At 46.3% G+C, this 20,256-nt stretch overlaps 7 protein-coding genes across 7 annotated transcripts; 3 read left to right on the forward strand and 4 right to left on the reverse strand.

Annotated features, from left to right (window-relative positions):
* Window positions 1-109: 109 nt before the first annotated feature.
* TREMEDRAFT_27534 (uncharacterized protein) lies at window positions 110-2,301 on the forward strand (the record flags this gene model as incomplete). Its single annotated transcript, XM_007002301.1, has 4 exons — window positions 110-645; window positions 783-912; window positions 1,276-1,432; window positions 1,790-2,301. 4 exons carry the CDS (start codon window positions 110-112, stop codon window positions 2,299-2,301), a joined length of 1,335 nt encoding a protein of 444 aa, XP_007002363.1.
* A 751-nt stretch (window positions 2,302-3,052) lies between these two features.
* Window positions 3,053-5,999, reverse strand: TREMEDRAFT_27564 (uncharacterized protein; the record flags this gene model as incomplete). Its single annotated transcript, XM_007002306.1, has 11 exons — window positions 3,053-3,229; window positions 3,411-3,855; window positions 3,912-3,997; window positions 4,066-4,191; window positions 4,290-4,368; window positions 4,432-4,637; window positions 4,682-4,799; window positions 4,845-5,164; window positions 5,240-5,400; window positions 5,795-5,906; window positions 5,955-5,999. Coding segments are annotated over 11 exons (1,875 nt in total), but the record flags the coding sequence as incomplete, so codon positions are not given.
* A 1,094-nt stretch (window positions 6,000-7,093) lies between these two features.
* Window positions 7,094-9,964, forward strand: TREMEDRAFT_27432 (uncharacterized protein; the record flags this gene model as incomplete). The annotated part of the gene is made up of 5 exons (XM_007002290.1): window positions 7,094-7,218; window positions 7,263-7,396; window positions 7,443-8,343; window positions 8,383-9,446; window positions 9,639-9,964. The coding sequence occupies 5 exons, from the start codon at window positions 7,094-7,096 to the stop codon at window positions 9,962-9,964; spliced, it is 2,550 nt and encodes an 849-aa protein (XP_007002352.1).
* A 159-nt stretch (window positions 9,965-10,123) lies between these two features.
* TREMEDRAFT_73195 (uncharacterized protein) lies at window positions 10,124-13,007 on the reverse strand. Its single transcript, XM_007003013.1, has 8 exons — window positions 12,673-13,007; window positions 12,387-12,436; window positions 12,292-12,337; window positions 11,906-12,006; window positions 11,542-11,670; window positions 11,308-11,471; window positions 10,483-11,072; window positions 10,124-10,207 (listed from the first exon to the last, which is right to left on the reverse strand). Exons 1-8 carry the CDS (start codon window positions 12,740-12,742, stop codon window positions 10,170-10,172), a joined length of 1,188 nt encoding a protein of 395 aa, XP_007003075.1. The 5' UTR covers window positions 12,743-13,007; the 3' UTR covers window positions 10,124-10,169.
* Window positions 13,008-13,277: 270 nt separating this feature from the next.
* Window positions 13,278-16,953, reverse strand: TREMEDRAFT_60065 (uncharacterized protein; the record flags this gene model as incomplete). The annotated part of the gene is made up of 11 exons (XM_007002636.1): window positions 13,278-13,982; window positions 14,081-14,235; window positions 14,447-14,682; window positions 14,801-14,938; window positions 15,055-15,167; window positions 15,352-15,420; window positions 15,465-15,530; window positions 15,770-15,913; window positions 15,934-16,182; window positions 16,241-16,293; window positions 16,596-16,953. 11 exons carry the CDS (start codon window positions 16,951-16,953, stop codon window positions 13,278-13,280), a joined length of 2,286 nt encoding a protein of 761 aa, XP_007002698.1.
* A 481-nt stretch (window positions 16,954-17,434) lies between these two features.
* Window positions 17,435-18,462, reverse strand: TREMEDRAFT_60066 (uncharacterized protein; the record flags this gene model as incomplete). The annotated part of the gene is made up of 4 exons (XM_007002637.1): window positions 17,435-17,593; window positions 17,636-17,808; window positions 17,861-18,103; window positions 18,216-18,462. The coding sequence occupies 4 exons, from the start codon at window positions 18,460-18,462 to the stop codon at window positions 17,435-17,437; spliced, it is 822 nt and encodes a 273-aa protein (XP_007002699.1).
* Window positions 18,463-18,749: 287 nt separating this feature from the next.
* TREMEDRAFT_27089 (uncharacterized protein) lies at window positions 18,750-20,032 on the forward strand (the record flags this gene model as incomplete). Its single annotated transcript, XM_007002236.1, has 9 exons — window positions 18,750-18,786; window positions 18,881-18,921; window positions 18,970-18,995; window positions 19,049-19,062; window positions 19,176-19,243; window positions 19,386-19,469; window positions 19,514-19,522; window positions 19,567-19,783; window positions 19,932-20,032. The coding sequence occupies 9 exons, from the start codon at window positions 18,750-18,752 to the stop codon at window positions 20,030-20,032; spliced, it is 597 nt and encodes a 198-aa protein (XP_007002298.1).
* Window positions 20,033-20,256: the final 224 nt, after the last annotated feature.

The raw sequence follows: 20,256 nt of genomic DNA on the forward strand, positions 1-20,256 counted from the left end.
TGACGGTGCCTGAGAGATTTCCAGCTTTCCCCTTGCAACACTTGCAAAACTCGACTTCTATATCTCTCTTGACTCTCCAAAGATACATACTCTGGACCATGTCAGAACGATGTCTTCACCTCCCGATCAATCATCTCAACCATATCCCCTTTCCTCCCTCTCACAATCACACATCTCACCACCAAAACAACCTTCCTCACCAATCTCAGCCCACTCTGCTACCTTCCAACCCCACTTCCATTCAACCCACGAGCTCCATCCAATCCCATCTCACCTATCTCGGAATTCTCGTAGATCCCATCTATCCCATCTGTCTGAAACATCTCAACTATCACGTATCTTCCAAGCATTAAGTCACGTACAATCTCATGAAGATCCTGAACTTCCTCGTCCACCTAGACAACCATCTCCTCCTCAACCAGGTGACAACGTACCTCCTCCATCTGACGAAGTCACACATTCTCGATTAACAGCTCATTATTGTGGTCTTGTACTTGCTTCGATGCTCGGCTGTTTGATTCGATTGGGATTAGAAGCTTTAGGGAATTATGATGGTAAGATCGTCTTTGAATTATTATGGGCGCAAGGTGTTGGTTGTGGGATTATGGGATTTGCATTAGGTAGAAAGAATGAAATAATAGCTATGTAAGTTATAATTTTTTCTTTTTTTGATGTTTTTTTTATCATTTCGTATTTCATCACAGATTTATTTGTATGAGATTGAAAGAGAAGTTGGGAAGTTGGGAGTTTGGGAGTTTGGGAGTTGGATGGTTGATGAGTAGATATCCCCCTTTATATACGTTTTTCACAACGGGTGTAGCTGGTTCAGTCACAACTTTTTCTTCTTGGATGTTGGAAGGTTATTTAGCTTTTTCAAATTCTAATGTATATGATAGAAAAGGTTTACATGATGTCAGTTGCTTCTCTTTTCCTTCTCCCTCAATAATCTTCCTCTGAACTCTCTTCTCACTGTGCTCTTCTTCCCTCACCTACCTTTCTTGAAATCTTGTCCTTCTAGCCTGTTGTTCACTTTATTTCTCCACCATCGTCATATCTCTCATGTGTGTGAGTGTACAAACTGGACAAGATCGCACATACATCCCTCGAGTGCTCCTGTCGAATATAAAGATTGATACCTTCCTCGAGTGCTCCTGTCGAATATCAAGTTTCATACCTCCCTCGAGTACTCCTGTCGAATATAAACATTCATACCTAGTTGAGAGAAATATGACACCATGTCTGAACAAGTGTCATCAGAATGACCCTGACTATCAGACAGTGGACGGGGTAGCTTATTCCCTCACCACTTTCACAGTTTCCCTCTCTTGTTTAATATTTGGAGAACATTTAGCTTCTATCCTTCCACCTTTACCTTCTCATCTTCTCCCCGGTGTTATCCCCATGGAAGAAATCACATTTCAAAATTCACCTCGTTCTTCTCAACGTCCATTATCTCATTCTTCTCAGCGTCCACGATCTATTTCTTCTCAACGAAATTCTACTTTGGGAACACATCAATTCGAATCATCGTCACATACACAAGTTCAAACTTTCCATCAGTCCAACTCTCCTAATCATCAAACGAACCTTGACACTCTTCCTACTTCAGAAACTGGGAACAAAATGACCTTTCCTCGTTCTCTCAATACAAACCCAGTGGCGGATTCGTACCCTATGGTAACATCTGTCTCAAAGAATAATATCGATATACTCGATGAAAATTCTCATCAATCCCCAGAAAATCCACATGAAGAGGAATTAGATGAATCAGGACTATTCCAACAACCAGAATCATCTCGATACTTAAGTTCCACACCTCTCCTAGATTCCCTCACTATCTTATCTTCTTTATTATCTTATCTCATCATTCTCCTTCTTTACTTTTTCGCTCCTCATTCATGGCGTCATAAAGTTTTATTCCCACTTCTATTTTCTCCACCAGGTGCTATACTCCGTTTTTTTTTATCCCGTCTTAACACATTCCCACCATTCATTGATCGATTTCCTATAGGAACTTTCCTTTCCAACATCCCCGCTACTCTTTTAGTGGCAGGTATGTTTGCGGTACAACGAAGACCGATTAATCCAGTAGGATGTAGGGCGGCATATGGTGTTCAACAAGGTTTGTGTGGATGTTGGAGTACGGTGAGTACTTTCGTAGTTGAAAGTAGAGCGATAAGACGGAAAAGATGGAGATGGTTTTATGTTTTGTTTAGTGTGGTAGTAGGGCATTTGTGTGTTTTGTTCGTGGTGGGTGGGACGGGATGGTCAGAGGGTTATTTGGATCAATGTGTGGGTTGAACATCAATACAGTATATTGACAATGCATCTTTCTGGATTTTGGTACTCAGACTTTGTGCTTGAATGAATTGACATTTGTTTGTCCATTCCATACTGTATATACTTGGAGTTAGTGTACATGTGACTAGGACTAGTGTATTCACTTAGACTGTTGGTAAAGGCGTAAGTAGCCATACGAGATACGCCACTCTCAATGAGACGAGTGTACTGAAACGACCGATGTCAATTTTGACCTGATGCATGACTAGAGCTACAAAAACAACATATTCTAGATTGGGACTGATTATCAAACTCCAATTGTGATGATGGATGGATGTTGATTGGATGATGAATGATTATGCTTTTACCAAGTGATACTATGAGAGAACAACCTAGTAAGGAGATGAGTAGTAGGTGGTATTCGACGGCATGGGAACAGTAGGCATTGATAACCCGCCAGAGGATTGAGTGATGGATTGACGTTTGAGTTCTTCCATTGAAAGTGCGTGAGTTTCACTGTGGGTAAGTGGTGATTCCCACATCATACCTGATTCTCTCAAACATCGTCACGGCATGGAAGAGCGGGAGAGTTTAATTTTACAAGCCAATGGAGGTGACACATGAACACGACTTCAAGAGTGATGAAAGCAATGAGGAGAGACAGATGTGGAAGCAGATAAAGTAGGAAGTAGATAAGTGAGGGAAGGGAGGAGGAAATGAGAAGAGAACAGCCAAACGGAGGAAGGAAGAGAGAGGTGAGGAGCGTGCTAACTCACGAAACATTATACCCAACCCTATGTAACTCCGCAATGATCACATTCGACTCTTCGTCCGGTACCACCGCCGCCGCGTGATCACCTGCCAACCGAAGTCGATGCATTTCCTTGATCAAGGTCTTGGCCGCCATTGTCCAGATGAGAAGTAAGACATGATCCGTTTCCGATTTAGGCTGAGGTCAATACTTCATTCTCACTCTCAACAGCAACGCTCTCATCGCCAGTTCCCAAACCTGCCAGATTCTTTCCCCAACGAATCAGCCTGTTCTGCCTGACTGAAGTACGCTATGTTGAGAAAAGACGAAGTAACAGGTGATTATGAAAGTGAGACCACAAGTATGTTCACAGACTCACGATAGGCGGCATATGCCTCAACAAAGCCACGTTCTTCCTAGCTCCTACCAAAGCCTCTTTGTTCTCCGCTTCGAGTGAGTCCACATCGTGTAACAGCATATGCGTCGTCGCTAACAGATGATGCAGCACGATGACTTTTGGTGGGATGTCCGGTACGGGCATACCCATCATCTCAGCTTTACGTTTCCGATCCGGTGGGAAAATGGCGTCTTCTCCCCAGGTGGAGATAACCAACTCAAGTCCTAACTTAGTTTCCGCATACGCCGTCGGACAGCGATATCTAGGTTGTTCCAGCCATGGTGGAGGCTGAGGCGTGGAAGGGTCGCTCTGCGCAATGAGATGGTATGAAGCCCATTGACGGGCGTATTCGGAACCATCTTCCACGTCCACAAAGGCAAGTTTAGAGGCTCGTTCAAGAATAGCGACGCATTTCAGGAACCGGAGACTAGGGCATGAGCACGAGTCGAAAGGAGGTCCAACCAGGGAATGCTGAAAACTCACTAATCCTTGTTCTTCGCTTGCGACGTGTCATACGTCACTCGATACAGATCGCGCACGGTATAATCGTCATTGTGAGAGACCGCACCCTATATATTGTCAGCATTTGACAGAAGTACTTACGATAGAGAAATACGCCTCGAAGGGGCAAACGTACCGATTCGATGTCCTCCAAGGGCCGACATAACGGAGTGGTGATATCCTCATCTTTCAATGCACTTGGAAAGCCCGTGGCCAGGGCCCCGCACCTATCAATGGTGAACACTGACCAACTGGCTGTCAGCTGAGTTGCTGCCATGCGGCAGGGGAATCTCACAAGACATGGATTCTTTCCCCGAGCTCCAAAGCATCTTCCGGCGGGGGAAGCATGAAATGCTTGACTCGTAAAAAAGGGTTTCTCGGAGGTTCAGGACGGAAGACACATGATCGGATTTGATGTAGACCCATGGAACGGCACAATCTGCCTAGTCAGCTAGGTTGTGCTGACACGAACAGTGGGAGAAGCAAGCAGAGCTTGACTCACGTGACAGCATGTCCAGCTAGCAACCAGCCCTGGTGGTGTCTACCCTGAGTATAGGCATGAGATGACAGAAGCATAGCAGCGCGAATGGCGTCCAGCAGTCGATCTCCGCTCGCTGCGGAAGTCTCAAAAGCTTGACAGGCCGCGGCGAAATGTCGATCCTCTGCGGAGCTGGATGAAGGATTGAGGACCCGTGTACCCCAAAGATACTATATGTTAGCAAAGGAAGGGGCCCGTCTATGGAGCAACGTACGATAGCATGCAAAAAGGCCAAGCTGGGTCGACGACGATCGTTAAAAGTCATCCGATATCGGAATCGAGGGACGCTCATGTCAAAGAAGAGCTTGTGAATGGAGAGAAAAGTGTCTATACTACAGGATTAGTCACAGAGCGCACGGAGTATGAGATAAACTCACAGCTTTTGCCTGGTGGCATTGTCCAACCCGTCAGACTCTGCACGTAGGGCCATGATGGTGCCCGCGTTTTTGCTCGAAGTACCACGGACGGATTTTGTTGCTCTAGGCTTTTTGGCCCACACTTTGGGCGTTCCGTCCTTACCCTCTTTGGAACTGAACAGAAACTCGCCCAGACGTTCAGTGAGGCCGTCGACCCCGCTCTCCTTCGAAGGACCGGCTTCGGAAGTAGGATAGAGCAGGGACATGTCTCGGCCATCTGCCGGTGCATGAGTGGTAGGTTGGGCGGGTAAAGGAAGTGGGATGCTATCGTCTGGACTTGACTTGTGAGACGTTTCCCGCGAGCGAATCGTGGATGTGCCGGCTAGTTGTTGATAGTCGGGTCGATCGTCGTATACTGAGGAGTAGGAATTGGCTGCCTCGGGTGCAAAAGCAAATGGGGATCGGGAGGATATGTGTTGAGCGTTGACAGTGGACATATTTGAAAGTTGCGGCGGGGGGACAGGAGGAATGACGGCGATGGGGTCTACAAATTGATTGTTGTTATAACCTCCAAACTCTGTGAGGGGCTCAGTTTGCACTTGTGGCATATATGCTTCCGTATCCATTGGATGAGGCTCGAGAGATCCAATTGACCCAAAGCCATAGGTGTATGGTGACTCAAAGCCGCTCAGTCTGGAATAGCCAGCAAAAACAGGATGTGGTTCTGCCTGTCGAGGGGTGAGGGACGGGGCGTAGATGTTGGCAGACCCATTCGAAGATATAGACTGCGCTTCGTAAGATTGAGGTTGTGGCGGAAGAAAAGAAGGATTGGGATGATGAGGGAGAGGCGTCGAGCTGAATGCTGGGGGTATCCGATCGACGCCCGGTATACCCGACGATTGAATGTATTCCGAAAGTTCGGCTGGATGTGAGTGACACAGGAAGATGAGTAGTGATGAGAAGGCACGCACCGATCTTATGCTCTAAATCTCGGACTTTTGCGACTTTGGAAGCGGGTCCATATTCGCATTGCTTGTTGTACTTTTGACAATTGGAGCACAGTGGCCGTGTCCCGGAACATCTCTATATCAAGTCAGAGGAAGTGTTAAGACGACGTGAGAGTCAACGAACCAATTTTCTTCTTCTGCAAAAGCCGCAAGCCCTGTTTTTGATCAGTGTCTCACTCACGGTGCTGCGGCCATCAAAGAAAAAGCTCACATGCCTCTCTTAAGTGAGGGTCCTGAACCACTGGCGTGTGGATGTAGGTCGGCGGTACCAACTACTGGTGAGTCTTCCGTGGATCTTGGACAAGGAAGAAGAATACCTGATTCTGCGCTTTCATCATGATTCCTGATATGGTCAGATCATGTAACAAGGTTCACATCAAAGCTAAACTTACTGGTCACTCAAAGCTTGGTCCGATGATTGTTTTTGCATGTGATTATCGCCGTTGGAATGACCGTTGGCATGAGTGGATATATTGCCACTATGGTCGATGGGCGTGTGACGCTGTGACGCCTCTCCGCTTGACACGGACGCAGGCTGAGATAGCATGGCTTGTTGAAGGGCGTGTTGAGTGGGTAGGACGTGCCAAGGATCGCCGTCATACTGAGATGTCCAGACCGTCTGTGGCTGTTGCTGCATGGCGGAGTAGGTAGGGTTAGAAAATGAGAGAGAGTGCGTGAAGAGAAGGCGTTAGGTGTTGAGGGAGATGGAGTGACTAACGGAACAGATCGGTTGCTCGGTTGGTGGCTTTTGGTGTGAGGAGAGGTGCCACTTCGGCGATAATTCTCTCGGTGTGGCGCTTAAACCCTCTCTATACTTGTCTCCTCCGTTCCTGACCCAGTTATACGCACTCTACAGCCGGATTCGACCAAAATGAGTGCAAGTATAAACACAAAGAAGCTTCTTCTCTCACACCTTTATGATAAACAGTAGGATACGTCCGAGGGTGGTGGTTGGTGTGAAAGGGGGTGAGCGACAAGCCTAAAGGAAGCCAGGTGCCAGGTTTGTTCTGTTGAAAATTTGTTACAAAGGCCTCTGTTGCGCTCTTCTAAACGGAGAACAATCCTCGCTCCATATGGGCGGAAATCTACTCACTCAGCTTACGTCATCAAACAGCCTCCGTCGCCACGCTGGCTGCTTGGATTTGATTCCGAGACTTCAGTCAGGAACGGCAGAGGGGGACGATGCGCGTTGCGGCGAGCGCCGTGAATATTTCAATCTTCAACCATGACTCTCAAGTGAACAATGAACACTCACTTTCAACCATGGGCGTGAGGGGTCTAACGACATTCCTCAATGATAATAGATACTCTCTCTGTCAGACAGTCACTCTCAATCTTGACAATACCTCCTCTAGACCTTCCTCGTCGGCCGTGGTGGACGCTTGGGGGTCAGTCGTCCTATTGACATCTTTACCTCTTGGCTGACGTTTAGACTCATCTTCCATCTCTATCTCAATAATCTGCCATGGGCTGCAGGTGGAGAATACCTAGGTGTTTACCGTCTAACAAAATACCTGATACAATCATGGCGTCGAGTAGGTCTCGAGCCTTTGTTCGTTTTCGATGGTAAGCTTCCTCCATATCTCACAGCTGAACTGACAGGGGCGAATAGGTGTCGCCCCGATGGGGAAACACGATACCATGATAAATAGAATGGAAGCTCGTCTTTCTTCGGCTAGACTCTTTTACTCCTTGTCACCTTCGACACGGTCTAAAGTCAACAATAACGACACCGAATTCATCTTACCACCATTTGCGTTTCACGCTTTCAACCACGCTCTAGAGAGTCTCAATGTGGCAAGACATTTCGTACCCGAAGGAGAGGCTGACGCTATGTGTGTCGTTCTTGCGGACAGAATGGGAGGATATGTCATCGGGAGAGATTCTGACTTTCTGATTTTGGCCAGAGGAAGTGAGAACCTGAAAGGTTATGTCCCTCTAGATTTCTTACAATGGATCGACAACTCACCTCTTTACCACTCTACCAAAAACGAGGATGGATTCAAGAGCGTAACCCGGGGCAAAACATCATCACATATCAATTCACTCATCCCTATCGGTTTTCATCAACCATCTTTAGTCCTCACTGTCATCCCACCTCAGATGCTATGTCAACGACTTCGATTACCCGCTTCTCTCTTACCCCTCTTTGCCTCGTTATGCGGAAATGATTACACCTCTCCACTCGTCTTGAAGCATCTTGATGACTATACTCTTCATCACACAAAACGAATCGAACGAGTGGCGCGCATAATCAGAGAGACATACTTCTCCAAAGATTTGCTTGAATCACGTCAAGCTGGCAATGCGGCAGATAGGGGAGATAGGATGGTGGAATTTGTCAATCGGACAGTGAAAAAGATGACAATACGACCTTTTGATTGTCCAGGACAACAAGAAGTAGTGGTGGACTCGGTTTTGGATGCTACGGTACATTATATACTTCCGACTGAAGACCAATGTTGCTTAGCTTATCCTCTTTGTGACGGGACGAAATGTCGAGGTAGGGCGGCGTCAGGGGCCGCTCAGTCTCACGAAATATCGATGCAGAGGGCCAAAGAGGCATATGCGGAAGCTAGGAGGAAGGGTCTGTTGGCCGGTGTGTCACATGCTTTTCTTCAGCCAGATAGAATATACCTACAACCTATACTTGAAGATCCTACTTTGGTAAGTCTGAGGGGGTCCAATACACTATTAGACATCCGAATAAAGTCATACGAGATCGCCTCTCAAGGTCTGGGAGGATTCCGTTTCCCGTCGGCTCCTTCTTCCCAGATTGAAACTCCGACACAGGATCTTGAAAAGGAAGATCAAGCTTTGATTCGACTTCTTCAACCTGACTCTGTCTCTATCGACACTTCTCTCAACCCAGAGACTCCTTCGACATCTTCGAGCTCCACTTTTACACCATCATCTTCCTCTGTCATCACTTTTCACACCGACACTCAACCAAAAGACCAATTGCAAGAAAGCACAAATACCATTGTTGAATATCTACGTTCTTCCAATCGAATTGTCACCTATTCTTTCTCTCTCTCCTCTCTCCCTACCTCCCCTCTACAATGTCTACAACCCCTTTCTCATCGACTGCAAACTTACCTGACCATCCTTCAATCCTACACACCCCTTATCCTCTCCCTCCCTGTCTCCCTTCATCCTCTCGTGGCTGGACTCCGAATTGTGCTCCGTCTAGCAGCCGAAAGAGGAAGACCAGAAACGAAATGGCGTGCTCATGAACTCCGTTCCGTCCTTCGTGCATCACTAGGAACATGGTCTATCTGGCTCGATATCCATGTTCAAGAATCTATAACACGAAGAGAAGAAGAAGAACGACATATGCCAGGTGCATTACCTTTAAGCAGTTCATCTTCTCAATTGGAATATATGTCGTATACTCCAATAGGACCTTTATTGAGTAATAGAAATTGTCAACTTATCGCTCAGTATCAAACTACAATGTTGGAGATGTATCTCTTAGCACAATCTTTATTGATACTTCCTCCTTCTCCTTCCTCTCTTGGTGATTTGGGTGATCGGTCGGAATTGATGGATGAGATGGAGAGACAACCTACACATTTGATACCTTTTGTTTTCATCAATGGAGAGGTGTTACATTGTTTTCTTTCCGGACAAGAGGATTCGACCTTCACAAAAATAGGAATGTCTATCCAAGATGGGAAGAAAAGTGGGACCAAGGCGTCGAAATATGAGAATGGTTCAATGGATAATAGACAGGGAGAGAAAGAATACGAAATGGTCGATGGTAAAAACGGGAACAATGGGTTAGGAGGGAAGAAAAAAGGGAGAGGGGTGGGGAAGATGAAGGAACTCGAGTCAGGGGTATGGAAATGGGGTGAGAAGGAGAAAGAATGGGAGAAGAAATGTTGGGAAGCTATAATAGATGGAATGGAAGATTATATCGTTGGTTTATCTTCTGAAACTCCCCTCTCGGATACTTTTCCAGATCACTCGAAAGAGCATGAAGCGGATATGAGTCGAAAGAATAACCGGAAGAAGAAGAAAGGTGGAGAGCAAAAAGTTGATTTGGGGAAGAATCAAGTGGGTGAGAATGGGATGAAGGGAAGGTTTGATATTTTATCTACTATGGGGATGGGGGAGACCTCTTCGTTCTGATCCAATATCGAGTACGAGTATTCGTTTCACATATAACACATTTAGCATTCGGCATTGTTGCTCATGGTTGAGAAATGTAAAATCACATCTTGCACAATTATGTACATTTGAGAAAATCAGAATACAGTAGCAGAGAGTCGAGCGAGATCATTACTGTAGATAGACAACATGCATTTGTTCGGTCATATCATGAAATGTAAATTGATCACCGTCTGGGACTTTTACGACCCATCATTCCCTCGGCTACTCGTCAGTTTTGGATTACTTTCCTGACTTCCAATCCTTTCACTTTCATCCACTAAACAAAACAACTAGACATATGTCCAAGCAAGTCCTGAACACGACAAGAATCACAATATCACATGTTATCTCGATTTTCCGATGGACGATTGTTTCTGTTGGTAGATGGACGATTTTTCTGTTTGTAGATAGACACTCGTCTCTAATGTAAAAGGACAATTCCGTGGAAAGGAAGAATGATATTAAAAATGTAGCAAGGAAAAAAACAACCAACTCACCAGGATGACCTTGAACATCATCAGGTCTCCTTAATCCACCATTCGAAGCAAAACCAACACCTTGTCCATCATAATATTGATTCACAGTAGGTGTCGGACCTGGATCTCTTGAAGTAGCTATCGGAGGTTGTTCAACATGACCATAATTATAACCATGTTCATTTGAATAATCTCTTGATTGATATCCTTCATAATTCCCACTTTGACCCATTCCCATTCGATATTCTCCTGCATTCGAAGGACCAGCACCATAACCTCTAGCTTGTTCAAAAGCGTCATCATACCTACTTTCACTTTGTTTCAAAGGACTATCACTATACATTCTTCTATGACCATAAGCATTTTGATCATCATGATATCCTCCTCCCATTTGTGTTGAAGGATCATTAAGACTTTCCACACTTGCACGTGGATCCCAAGCATCTTGAGAATTACGTTCGTTAGGTAAAGGCATATTGTTGTATACTGATCCGGGGTTGTATCGGGATGAACGTAAGATAGACATTGTGAACGCTTCTGGGTTTTCGGAATAGACAGAGTGATAGAGTTTATGATCTGATACTTGAGAAGTGGAATATGAACGGGTTTCGCTGAAGGTTAATTTGACCGTCATGATAGTTTCTTATAGACTCGACTACACTGATATCCACAGAAAAATTGCTGTGTATATGGAGCACGTTCCGGTTGATGTTTTATCCGAAATGAAAATTTGAGAAAGTGTTATGGGAAAGAAAGCCAACAATGGAGGAGGGAAGACAGGAGTGATAAGTTTTTTGACTGAGTAAGTAGAAAAAGTGGCGATGTGGGTTTATAAATTCTACTCACTATAGAAAATACGCTTGAACGAGTAACAACAATAACCATAATCCACCCATAATACCCACATCTGCCCAAGTGAACGCATCACATAACGCTGAACTCTCTGATGAAAGTGTAGAATTCGCAATTGCAGTAGAGGAAGTAGAATTGTTCGTTTCGAAGTATTGTTTCTATCAATCAATTCCCATCCTCCTTTTTCTACCATCTGCCTCGACGTGAGATCATTTCGGAAGTACTCACTTCACAAGCTGTTACCGCCTTGTTGTGCGACGTTGCAGAGACTACGATAAGAGCAGCGGCAACTGAGAATGCCGCTGTTTGGGAGAGGAAGTTGATAAGAGTGTACCATTTGAACGTTTTCGTTTTTTCCTATCACGGTCAGCTACCACGGTTTTGGTGACAAGCTGTCCGCAATTGTCTCGACCCTTTCTCGCCTTCCCTCCTTGCTAAAATCTACTTGCAAGGCAATTGGTAGAACTGGCAAAAGGCAAAAAGCAAATCCAATAGTGAACCATGTCAGTCACATTACAAAGGGGAAAGAGCGAAAGAGTGGAATTACGTAGGGTTTTATCGAAATGAGGATAGGAAGAGAAAGTCCGCTCACTCGATAAATACCGACAAACCCAATAGGTTGACATAAAGCCACCACGAAACAAGTTATGGCAAAAATGACTTTAGCGAAATTTGGAAATGTCGCACCGACCACTGTTTTGTCAGATCACACGACTACCATCTGATTTCATCCGCTACTACCCCATTCACAGTCACTCCTCCCTTCTTTCCCATGTGGCCTGTGGCGTCCTTACCACCGCTCCCCGTTCGACATGACATCATGACATTCCTATCGGAATTGACCCTCGCCTTTCACACTCAAATCAATAGTAGTCACGCTCTAAACTCGTGGGGAAGACACTTGGAAACCAATCTTGTTAGATATATACTGGGTAATGTGTTCAAGGACATCACCCTAATCTAGAGAAAACGACTCACCGTCCGGCGTAGTCAAAGCCATAACACCCACTCCGAACCCTAAAGCCTATCCATAAGCCGTATCCTCATTTGGTCATAGTAAGAAGAATACTCACCATTTGTTCAGTTAAGATCGTATATATTCCAGCGTTGACCAGTGGGACAGCTGAAGATCAGTCTCACCGCTGAACAAAATATCAAATAATCGGATCAATCATCCGTAAAGTCACTTTGGCACATTCCAACTATCATGATTGATAATCTTTATGAAAGACGGTCGTACAACTTTGGATATGAAGTTCGGATAACTCATGGATGAATGAAGAGTGTTTATCCATAAAGAGGGAAGTGGTCGAGTACTTGATTTAGTAGGCCTATGGCCTATGGAAACTGAGAACTCACCACAACAACAAAACTTGGGGTCGATCAATTGCGCCCCAAACCCAGGCATACGGGCGAAAGCAGAAGTCATGTTGTCCTTTGATTATCTTGTCGCTTGTCACTTGAATGAGTGACTTCTTGTGAATGTTGTAGGAAGAAAGGAGGAAGAAGGGAAAGAAAGACACCGGGCGAAAGATATTGAACCGGTGAAGTTGAGGCGGCCTCAAGAGATGTTTCAGCCTCGCCAGTAGGACAGAGAGAATCTTCCAGTCTCCACCGCTTCTGATAGGAAGTACGATGAGGTTCTAGGCAAGGTAACCTTTTGAGCTGTGATCAATATGAGAGTGGTGGTGGTGTAGATGATATGAACGAAATGCATTCAAGCAACATGTTACATGTCATGACGGGTCGCGTAGACGCAGTTAGTCAGGGGCTGTGCTTTTCACGCGTGGCACTCGCGTGGCGTGGTTTCATCCCCCAAAGCTTCCAAGATCTAATATGGATTTCTCTACTTCATTGCAATACTACTACTTTCATACGTGTTTTTCTGTAACATGGGGATATACACATGGATATGAAACTTCTCTCATCCATACGTCAAATTATCATCTCTGACCACCCTGACATTAGCAAAAAGTTCCACCAATACTGATGGGACATACCAATTGTTGTAACAAATTATTGACTTGTCCTCCTTGACCATATCCCGTTGAGGGAGGATACGTAGGATTCTGCGCAGGAGCAGAAGGTTGGTATTGACCTCCCGGATTGTTCATCATAGCTAACACATTCGGAGGAATTTGACTTTGGTTAGATGCAGGCGGGTAAGATGGATATTGCTGCGACTGTGATTGCTGTGTGTGCGCAGGATACTGCGGATGTGCTGGTGCGGGTGCAGGTGCAGGTGGATTAGCCGGGTATCCAGGTTGAGCGGAAGGATTAGGTGGGTAAGGTCTTGGTGGTTGTCCTGGTGTTGAAGGGGTGGCATATGACGAAGCTTGTTGTGTCTGCCCAGGTGGGTTATTGTATCCCGTTGGGGGTGGTGGATAAGAACTGGGAGGATACCCTGAAGGTGGAGGCGGATAAGATGATTGAGGTGGGGGATAGTTAGTTCGAGGAGGTTCAGAGGCAGGTTGTTGGTAGTTTTGCCCAGAAGATACTGGGGGAGCCGGAGGATAAGTGGGTTGAGGAGGTTGATATTTGTTCTCCTGAGGATAAGTGTTTACGGGTGGGTAAGACTGCGGAGGGTTGTACGGGGGCGCAGGAGCTCCACTTAGGTTGGCAAGTAGTTGTTGTACTTTTCGAGCTTGCTCTAAACGCTCATCGGGAGCCTATGAATCAGTTGTATGACCTCTGGGCGATGAGTGAAGGGGGGAACAGCATTGTGAATAGAGGAACGAGAAGCGAGGTCACAATGGGAAAGACGTACCGGTGGAGCAGGTGGAACAGCATCGTATCGTCCACCTGGGGGGTTGTATGGACCTTGAGACGTTACAGGAGCTTCGTATCGTCCAGCATTACCATCATATCTTCCTGGAGATGGACCAGGAGGCGCGCGATCGTATCGAGATGCACCGCCGGGAGCTGAAAGTCAGTTCATCAGCCCAAACGAGGTGTGCGATACAATCTGCCCGACCGGATCGCTTTGTTGGGAGTCAGAAGACTTCCCAAAATGTCACATGCCAAAGAGCAAACAAATAGCGCGTGTGACGCTGTGCTAAGTGCAAGTCGATGATGGTGCCCTTCCATGACAGGTGATGATTGAAATAGGGTGCGACAAAAGTGTCTGACTCACCACGAGGATCTTCAAATCTAGGATCTCCCCTCCGTTCGACAGGCGGGACAGGCGGCGGATAATGTCCCGCAGCTGGAACTGCAGGTGGAGGAGGGACATAACGATTATCCCCCATCCTCAACCCAGCTTGATCTTCTCGTCGAATCTCATATTGACCATTAGGTATAGCTGGAGGATGTGATTCGGGATACGGTCGAATGGGTGGAGGTGGGGCCATAGGTAGCTGATTATCACCACTAAGGTATCAGACATATGTCCACCATCCAGTGACAAATACGTTATGAGAGTTATGTCAGTTGGAAAGGTATGATGGCGAGGAAAGGTAGATTTTGTGAGAGAGATCAGGGTACTGACGAAAGGGGTGCAACAGGACTGCCCATATCGTCCCATACAAATTTGACCTCCAACGTACCGCCAGCGAGAGGTTTACCGTCCATCTCATCGTGAAATCTGACAGCTTCACGGGAGTCGAAGAACTCGACTACTTTTTCGCTGATCGTCAGTTCTGAACTTGCGATTGATAAGGAATGGTCACCGTTGGACACGCAAACACAGGGTGGATCAGAAAGAACGGGACCGTGGAGGTTGAACGGACACAGACAACTCACTTGGGACTCCTTGTGGAAAGTACCAGCTTGACTGCTCCGAAATTAGCGGCACAACGTCCTATATCACTTTCGCCGAGTATTCTCTGTTGGTGTAATATACACATGACGGAACCCTGATGTTCAGCTTCCCCTTGCCTCTCCAACTGGAGATTGTCCTTTCTAACCGGAGTGGAGTCTTTTTCAATCTCGATAAGTGAAGACGATGATAGATGTGTACTCTCCGACAGAAGGGGGGGAGGGGAGGCGGCAGATTAATCGCTCCCACTGGAACACGAGGAATAGGACCGATAAACATACCTGATTACTATCCCTCTCACATTGTCCTTGTAAATCTTCAGGCTTCGGAAGACTGTAATGCACGTCGATCTTTTCGTCAATGACCACATCTGGGCAATGTGTATTTCACGTACCGCTCGAGGACCAAGTATGGTCCCGTGCATAGCATCTCTGGCTCGTTCCGCCGCTCGGAGGTCATACTGTCGAGTAAGTCTTCGATACATGCATTTCTTAAGTTCACCTCGGTTGCAAGACCACCATTCGGATCCATTTTTTCTCAATACAGAAGTAGGTAGGGACAAGGATTAGAAGGTTAAGAGATGAGCTTGAACCACCAGAGTGAAGAAAGACGGGCTCAAAACTACAAAGTGAGATCACTGAGATTACCGTCTAGGGAGGCGAGGGATACGGAATAAGTAAGAAGACAAATTCAACTGACATAAGTCACAAACATCATCCCTCTCCTCGGTATCATATCAAAGACTTTCTTGACAGCTCCGAAAGTTTCGAAAGATTTCATAATCTCCCCCAAGGAAGTTTCGTACTGTTCAATCTTAGCCTTTTTCGAACAAATATTGAAGGTCTTACAGTGATATTGCGTACGAAAAGTATTCTACAAGGCCTTTCTTGTGCTACTCTTTCCATTGTCACTTTATCCATTTTGATTGTTCCTCGATCTGGGATATGGGGGATAGGACGATCATGATCTCGACTACCGAGTGGACGACTTCTTCTACCTGACAAGTGAGTTTCGTCTATGAGGTTTATACATTTAGCGAATTTCGTTTTGAATTCTTCCCCGTTACAGCTGTTTGATGGTCCGCCAAGCCACGATAGTTGACCGATGTAAATCTGATTTTCCAATGTATACTCTCTTACACGACCGCAGCGCCCAGTCAGATGATCTCACTGAACAGCGCCCTGACGAATATGGAGCAAAGACACCGAGAACCTCATGAAAATCTGACGTCCAGCTAGCTCTCAGAGCTGAAGAAATCTCATTTCACATCTCACACCTTGGATCTCAAAACCATTCTCAGCGTCCGATAGTAAACAACCACTGGAGGAAACATGTCATCACGAGCGTCGCGCTCGGACCCGTAGGCGAGACAACGTTGTGAGAAGTCTCATCATTCAATGATCCAATAGAAGTAAGGCCATCACTACTTACTCGACTGATGGTGAAAGAAAAGTTAGAGATGTCGAGGTTTAGAAGAAACAAAGAGAGAATCTGAAAGAAACCAATCGAAAAAATTGAAGCTCACCGTCAGGACTTCTAGCTCTTCCACCACCACCACCACTCCTATTCCTACCCCTTCCACTACCTATTTGAAAGTTCTCACGAGGTCTAGCAGGATATCCTTGATCAAGTACTTGCGACCCAAAGTCGTTTCTCTGAGAACCTGGTGGACCATATGCTCCAGAACCGGATGTCTGAATACCAGGTGGGTCGTGTCTCTGTATACCTACTCCGTATGACCCGGTATCAGATTGCGGATATGTGTTCTGTGGGTTTCTGATAGAATTATTGGAGCTTGTACCTGATTGAATCTGATAAGAATTGTCGGGTTTTGGGTAAGGAGGACCACGGAGTCGATTACCTCGACGAGGTCCGCGTCCCATACTTTGTGTTTTTTCTCACTCAAAGTGGCTGAACAAAGTCGGGATAGATTTGCTTATGATATTGGAAGAATCTCTCACGAAAGTCGTAATCTTATGTTTGCTCTTCACTCAGCTGATATGGTGAACGTTATTGAGACATGAGAGAGAGGTAGGTCATAAGTCGGAGTATGGAAGGGAAGAAGAAAGTGACTGATTGGCAGGATGGAGAAGACTCGGAGAGCGGAGTCAAATCTGTCACATGCTGCCACGTGGCATCCTTTCTTTCTCGGACCCGCTCAGAACAGCTTACGAGGTTGAGCCGGAGGGATTGAATACAGACTAAATACATACAGACTTGTCAGACTACTTGTACACAGATACATCCGTAGTGACGGGGAGATACCACGAATTTCTCGGTCATGAATGTTCTCATTCTCATCCAAATCCCACTTCATTTAGGGTCCTCCTACATCCCGCTTCCATGCCCGAGGAGAGTATTGGATCAGAAGATCGCAAACTCCGAGTGAGACTCGTGCACAGAAGTATCGGCCTCATCCTCCTCTGCTTTTATTCTCACTTGAACATTCAAGATCTCTCCGAAGATCCAGTCCAAAGCTCCATGAATGATGAGTTTGGTAATCGCCACATTCTGAGCGAGGGCCTTGATCTCAGCTTTCACTCTGACGCATCGACATACACCCACTTTTAGAGATCTCCACTCTCCCGTACATCTCACCACTCCCTTAGCCTGTTCCGCCACCACCTCGTATTCCTCAGTACCGAATGTTTCCATCAAAGCCTTTTTATGAGGATTTCTGTCAAAGAAGGGATGTTCTGGCGGAAGTGTAAGTGTGAGATGAGCTAGGAAACTATCTTCTTCTCTATCAGTCAAAATGACCGAAAGAAAGAGGGTGAAGGTCTAGCTCACCTTGTCCACCTGTGATTTCCAACTCGTGACTATGGGAGATATCGTACTTCCATCGAATGGTGGGTTGGTACTTTCTCGGAGTGGAATGTAGGAGGAAGTTCCATACTCGTGCCGGGTGTTCGACGGCGAGTGGATGTAAATCAGGATCGACGGAAATGTCTAGAGTTGCTTTGACATTCGGGTCTGCAGGGCGACGAAGAACGATGTCGTACCAGTCGTAGAGAGATTCGGGCTCGGGATTGACTTGATGATAGAGGATATCGTCAGCCACAGTCAGGTCATCAGATTGTCAGCATAAAATCGCAGGACGTTAGGGCGAGGGTTAATGTCTCATAACCGAAGGTCGACAGCATACCGGGTTCAGAAGTGAGGCTGTCATCCTTGATAGCTGGGGAAAGCGGATCATCTTGAAGTAGCTGTTTGAACATCTCGGCGGCTAGACGATTCGAAGTGTTGGTATGACCGACGATAGGGCCTTGATCTTTGATAGGTTCTTGTGGGATCCGACGGACGATCAAACCTGATGTGTTTGGATGATTGTGAGTAGAAGCAAGGTGAGTAGTGAGGACATGTGAGGTATTGCTGAAGATGTTTTCCGGCATGTTGACGATGGATGTCAGTACTAGGTTTGGTATAGTATGCAGGAGGAGGAGAAGGGTAGAGTGCAGGATGGTTGTACAGTAGGTTATAGGTGAGCTCGGAGTCGTCCGATTGCTCGGTAATTGTCTCAAAGTGGCAACTTTGAACCGTCGCCGTTCTCCTCTACTCCAACTACGATCCCTCTATCATCCTTCGACTTGTCATCCTCTCTGTCATCCTTCTCTCAAGGACACGATCACCTGACTGCAGATAACAATACCGCTAGTCCTCCTTTCAATATACACTCAACATGTCACGGACGACTTCGTCCAAGCTCGTCCTTTTAGGTGAGTGTCTCGCCTCTCATACCGCCCATGCATATGCTATCAACGTCTTCCTTTGTCTCCCTCACATGACATGTATCGGTATGCTGATGTGCAGGCGAGTCAGCAGTGGGAAAGAGCAGTCTAGTACTGAGATTTGTGGGTACACCATGGAGTATCACTGATGAGTGCTGATTCTGTCTCCAGGTGCGGAACGAGTTTTCAGACTTCAGGTGAATCATCGTCTTCCCTTTAGCATTTGTCTGATGAAGCTGACGCTTCTCAGAGAGTCCACAATCGGTACGTACTATGAAAGCGCTGATTGAGACAAAATGCTCATACTGTCTTTATTTGTCTTCATAGGTGGTACGTGCACTTCTTCCCTAGATGGCACACATCGCTCAAATAACCAGCCGCTTTTCTCACTCAAACCGTCTCACTGGACGAAAACACTTCCATCAAGTTTGAGATATGGGATACGGTATGTCTCGTCTACCTCCATTCCCACGGATGCGCTTCATTCCCAATCGGCTACCTCTTCTACTTGCTACTGGAAGCTTTACATCCGTGTGGCTCGCCCCACTCGCTATGGATTTAACATGACGGAATGACCTGATGAGCAGGCCGGACAAGAACGTTACAAGTCTCTCGCACCAATCTACTTCCGAAACTCCAACGCAGCCGTGATCGCTTATGACATTACGCAGGTGAGCGATTCCCATTCCGATCGGAGGCTAGAGCTGACATACAGCCTCCTGAAGTAAGGGTTGTTGAAAGTACTGTATGATCATGCTGACTTCAAAGACATCATTCGAGAAAGCAAAGATGTGGGTCAGAGAATTACAACGTCAAGCGGATCCATCGATCGTCATCATGCTAGTGGGTAACAAGACGGATTTGGAAAATCAAAGAAAAACGCCAAGGGAAATGGGGGAGAAATATGCTCAAGAAGAGGGATTGTTGTTTGCAGAAGCCAGTGCGAAGACGGGTGAAGGGGTGGAGGCACTGTTCATGGAGATTGGTGAGTGGCTTCTAATCACTAATCTGCTTGTGATGTGTCTACCCGCTGCATTCCAAGTATCGAGACGCCTCCCCAAATCTTCCAACTGCACATTGCGATCATTCGGTTCACATTTGTAGCACACATGATCTTTTCAGCTGACGTGCAGCGCGAAAACTACCGTTGCACACACCGACACCACGAAAGCCTGGGCAACAGGGAGTTGCGGTGGGCAAGGAAGAGGAGACCCCGTCTGCCTGTACGTGCTAGCTGTATGGTAGAAATGTGTAGTAGACTACTGTGACGTTGTACCGCCGTGACTAGGACGATCGATGCGATTCATGTACACGATAGCGAATCTATGACGCGATAACATGTGCTGCTTAGAGTGCATGCGACAAAGCTTGCATGCAATGCAGAAGGGATTAGCCGGGCCGTTAGCCGGAGCCTCGAGCTTAAGTGATCCTCCTATTTACCCTAACCCTATCGCTATC

Source organism: Tremella mesenterica (assembly GCF_000271645.1).
Source record: "Tremella mesenterica DSM 1558 unplaced genomic scaffold TREMEscaffold_2, whole genome shotgun sequence".
In the NCBI taxonomy this organism is placed as follows: domain Eukaryota; kingdom Fungi; phylum Basidiomycota; class Tremellomycetes; order Tremellales; family Tremellaceae; genus Tremella; species Tremella mesenterica.

What these genes read in the sequence shown, in the direction of transcription:
- TREMEDRAFT_73195 (XM_007003013.1), bottom strand. Translation starts at nt 12,742, where the DNA reads ATGACTTCTGCTTTCGCCCGTATGCCTGGGTTTGGGGCGCAATTGATC. An exon ending in CCCCAAGTTTTGTTGTTGTG is followed by an intron (nt 12,437 to 12,672) that starts GTGAGTTCTCAG and finishes ACTGATCTTCAG; the next exon opens with CTGTCCCACTGGTCAACGCT. An exon ending in TGATGTTCAAGGTCATCCTG is followed by an intron (nt 10,208 to 10,482) that starts GTGAGTTGGTTG and finishes ACTGACGAGTAG; the next exon opens with CCGAGGGAATGATGGGTCGT.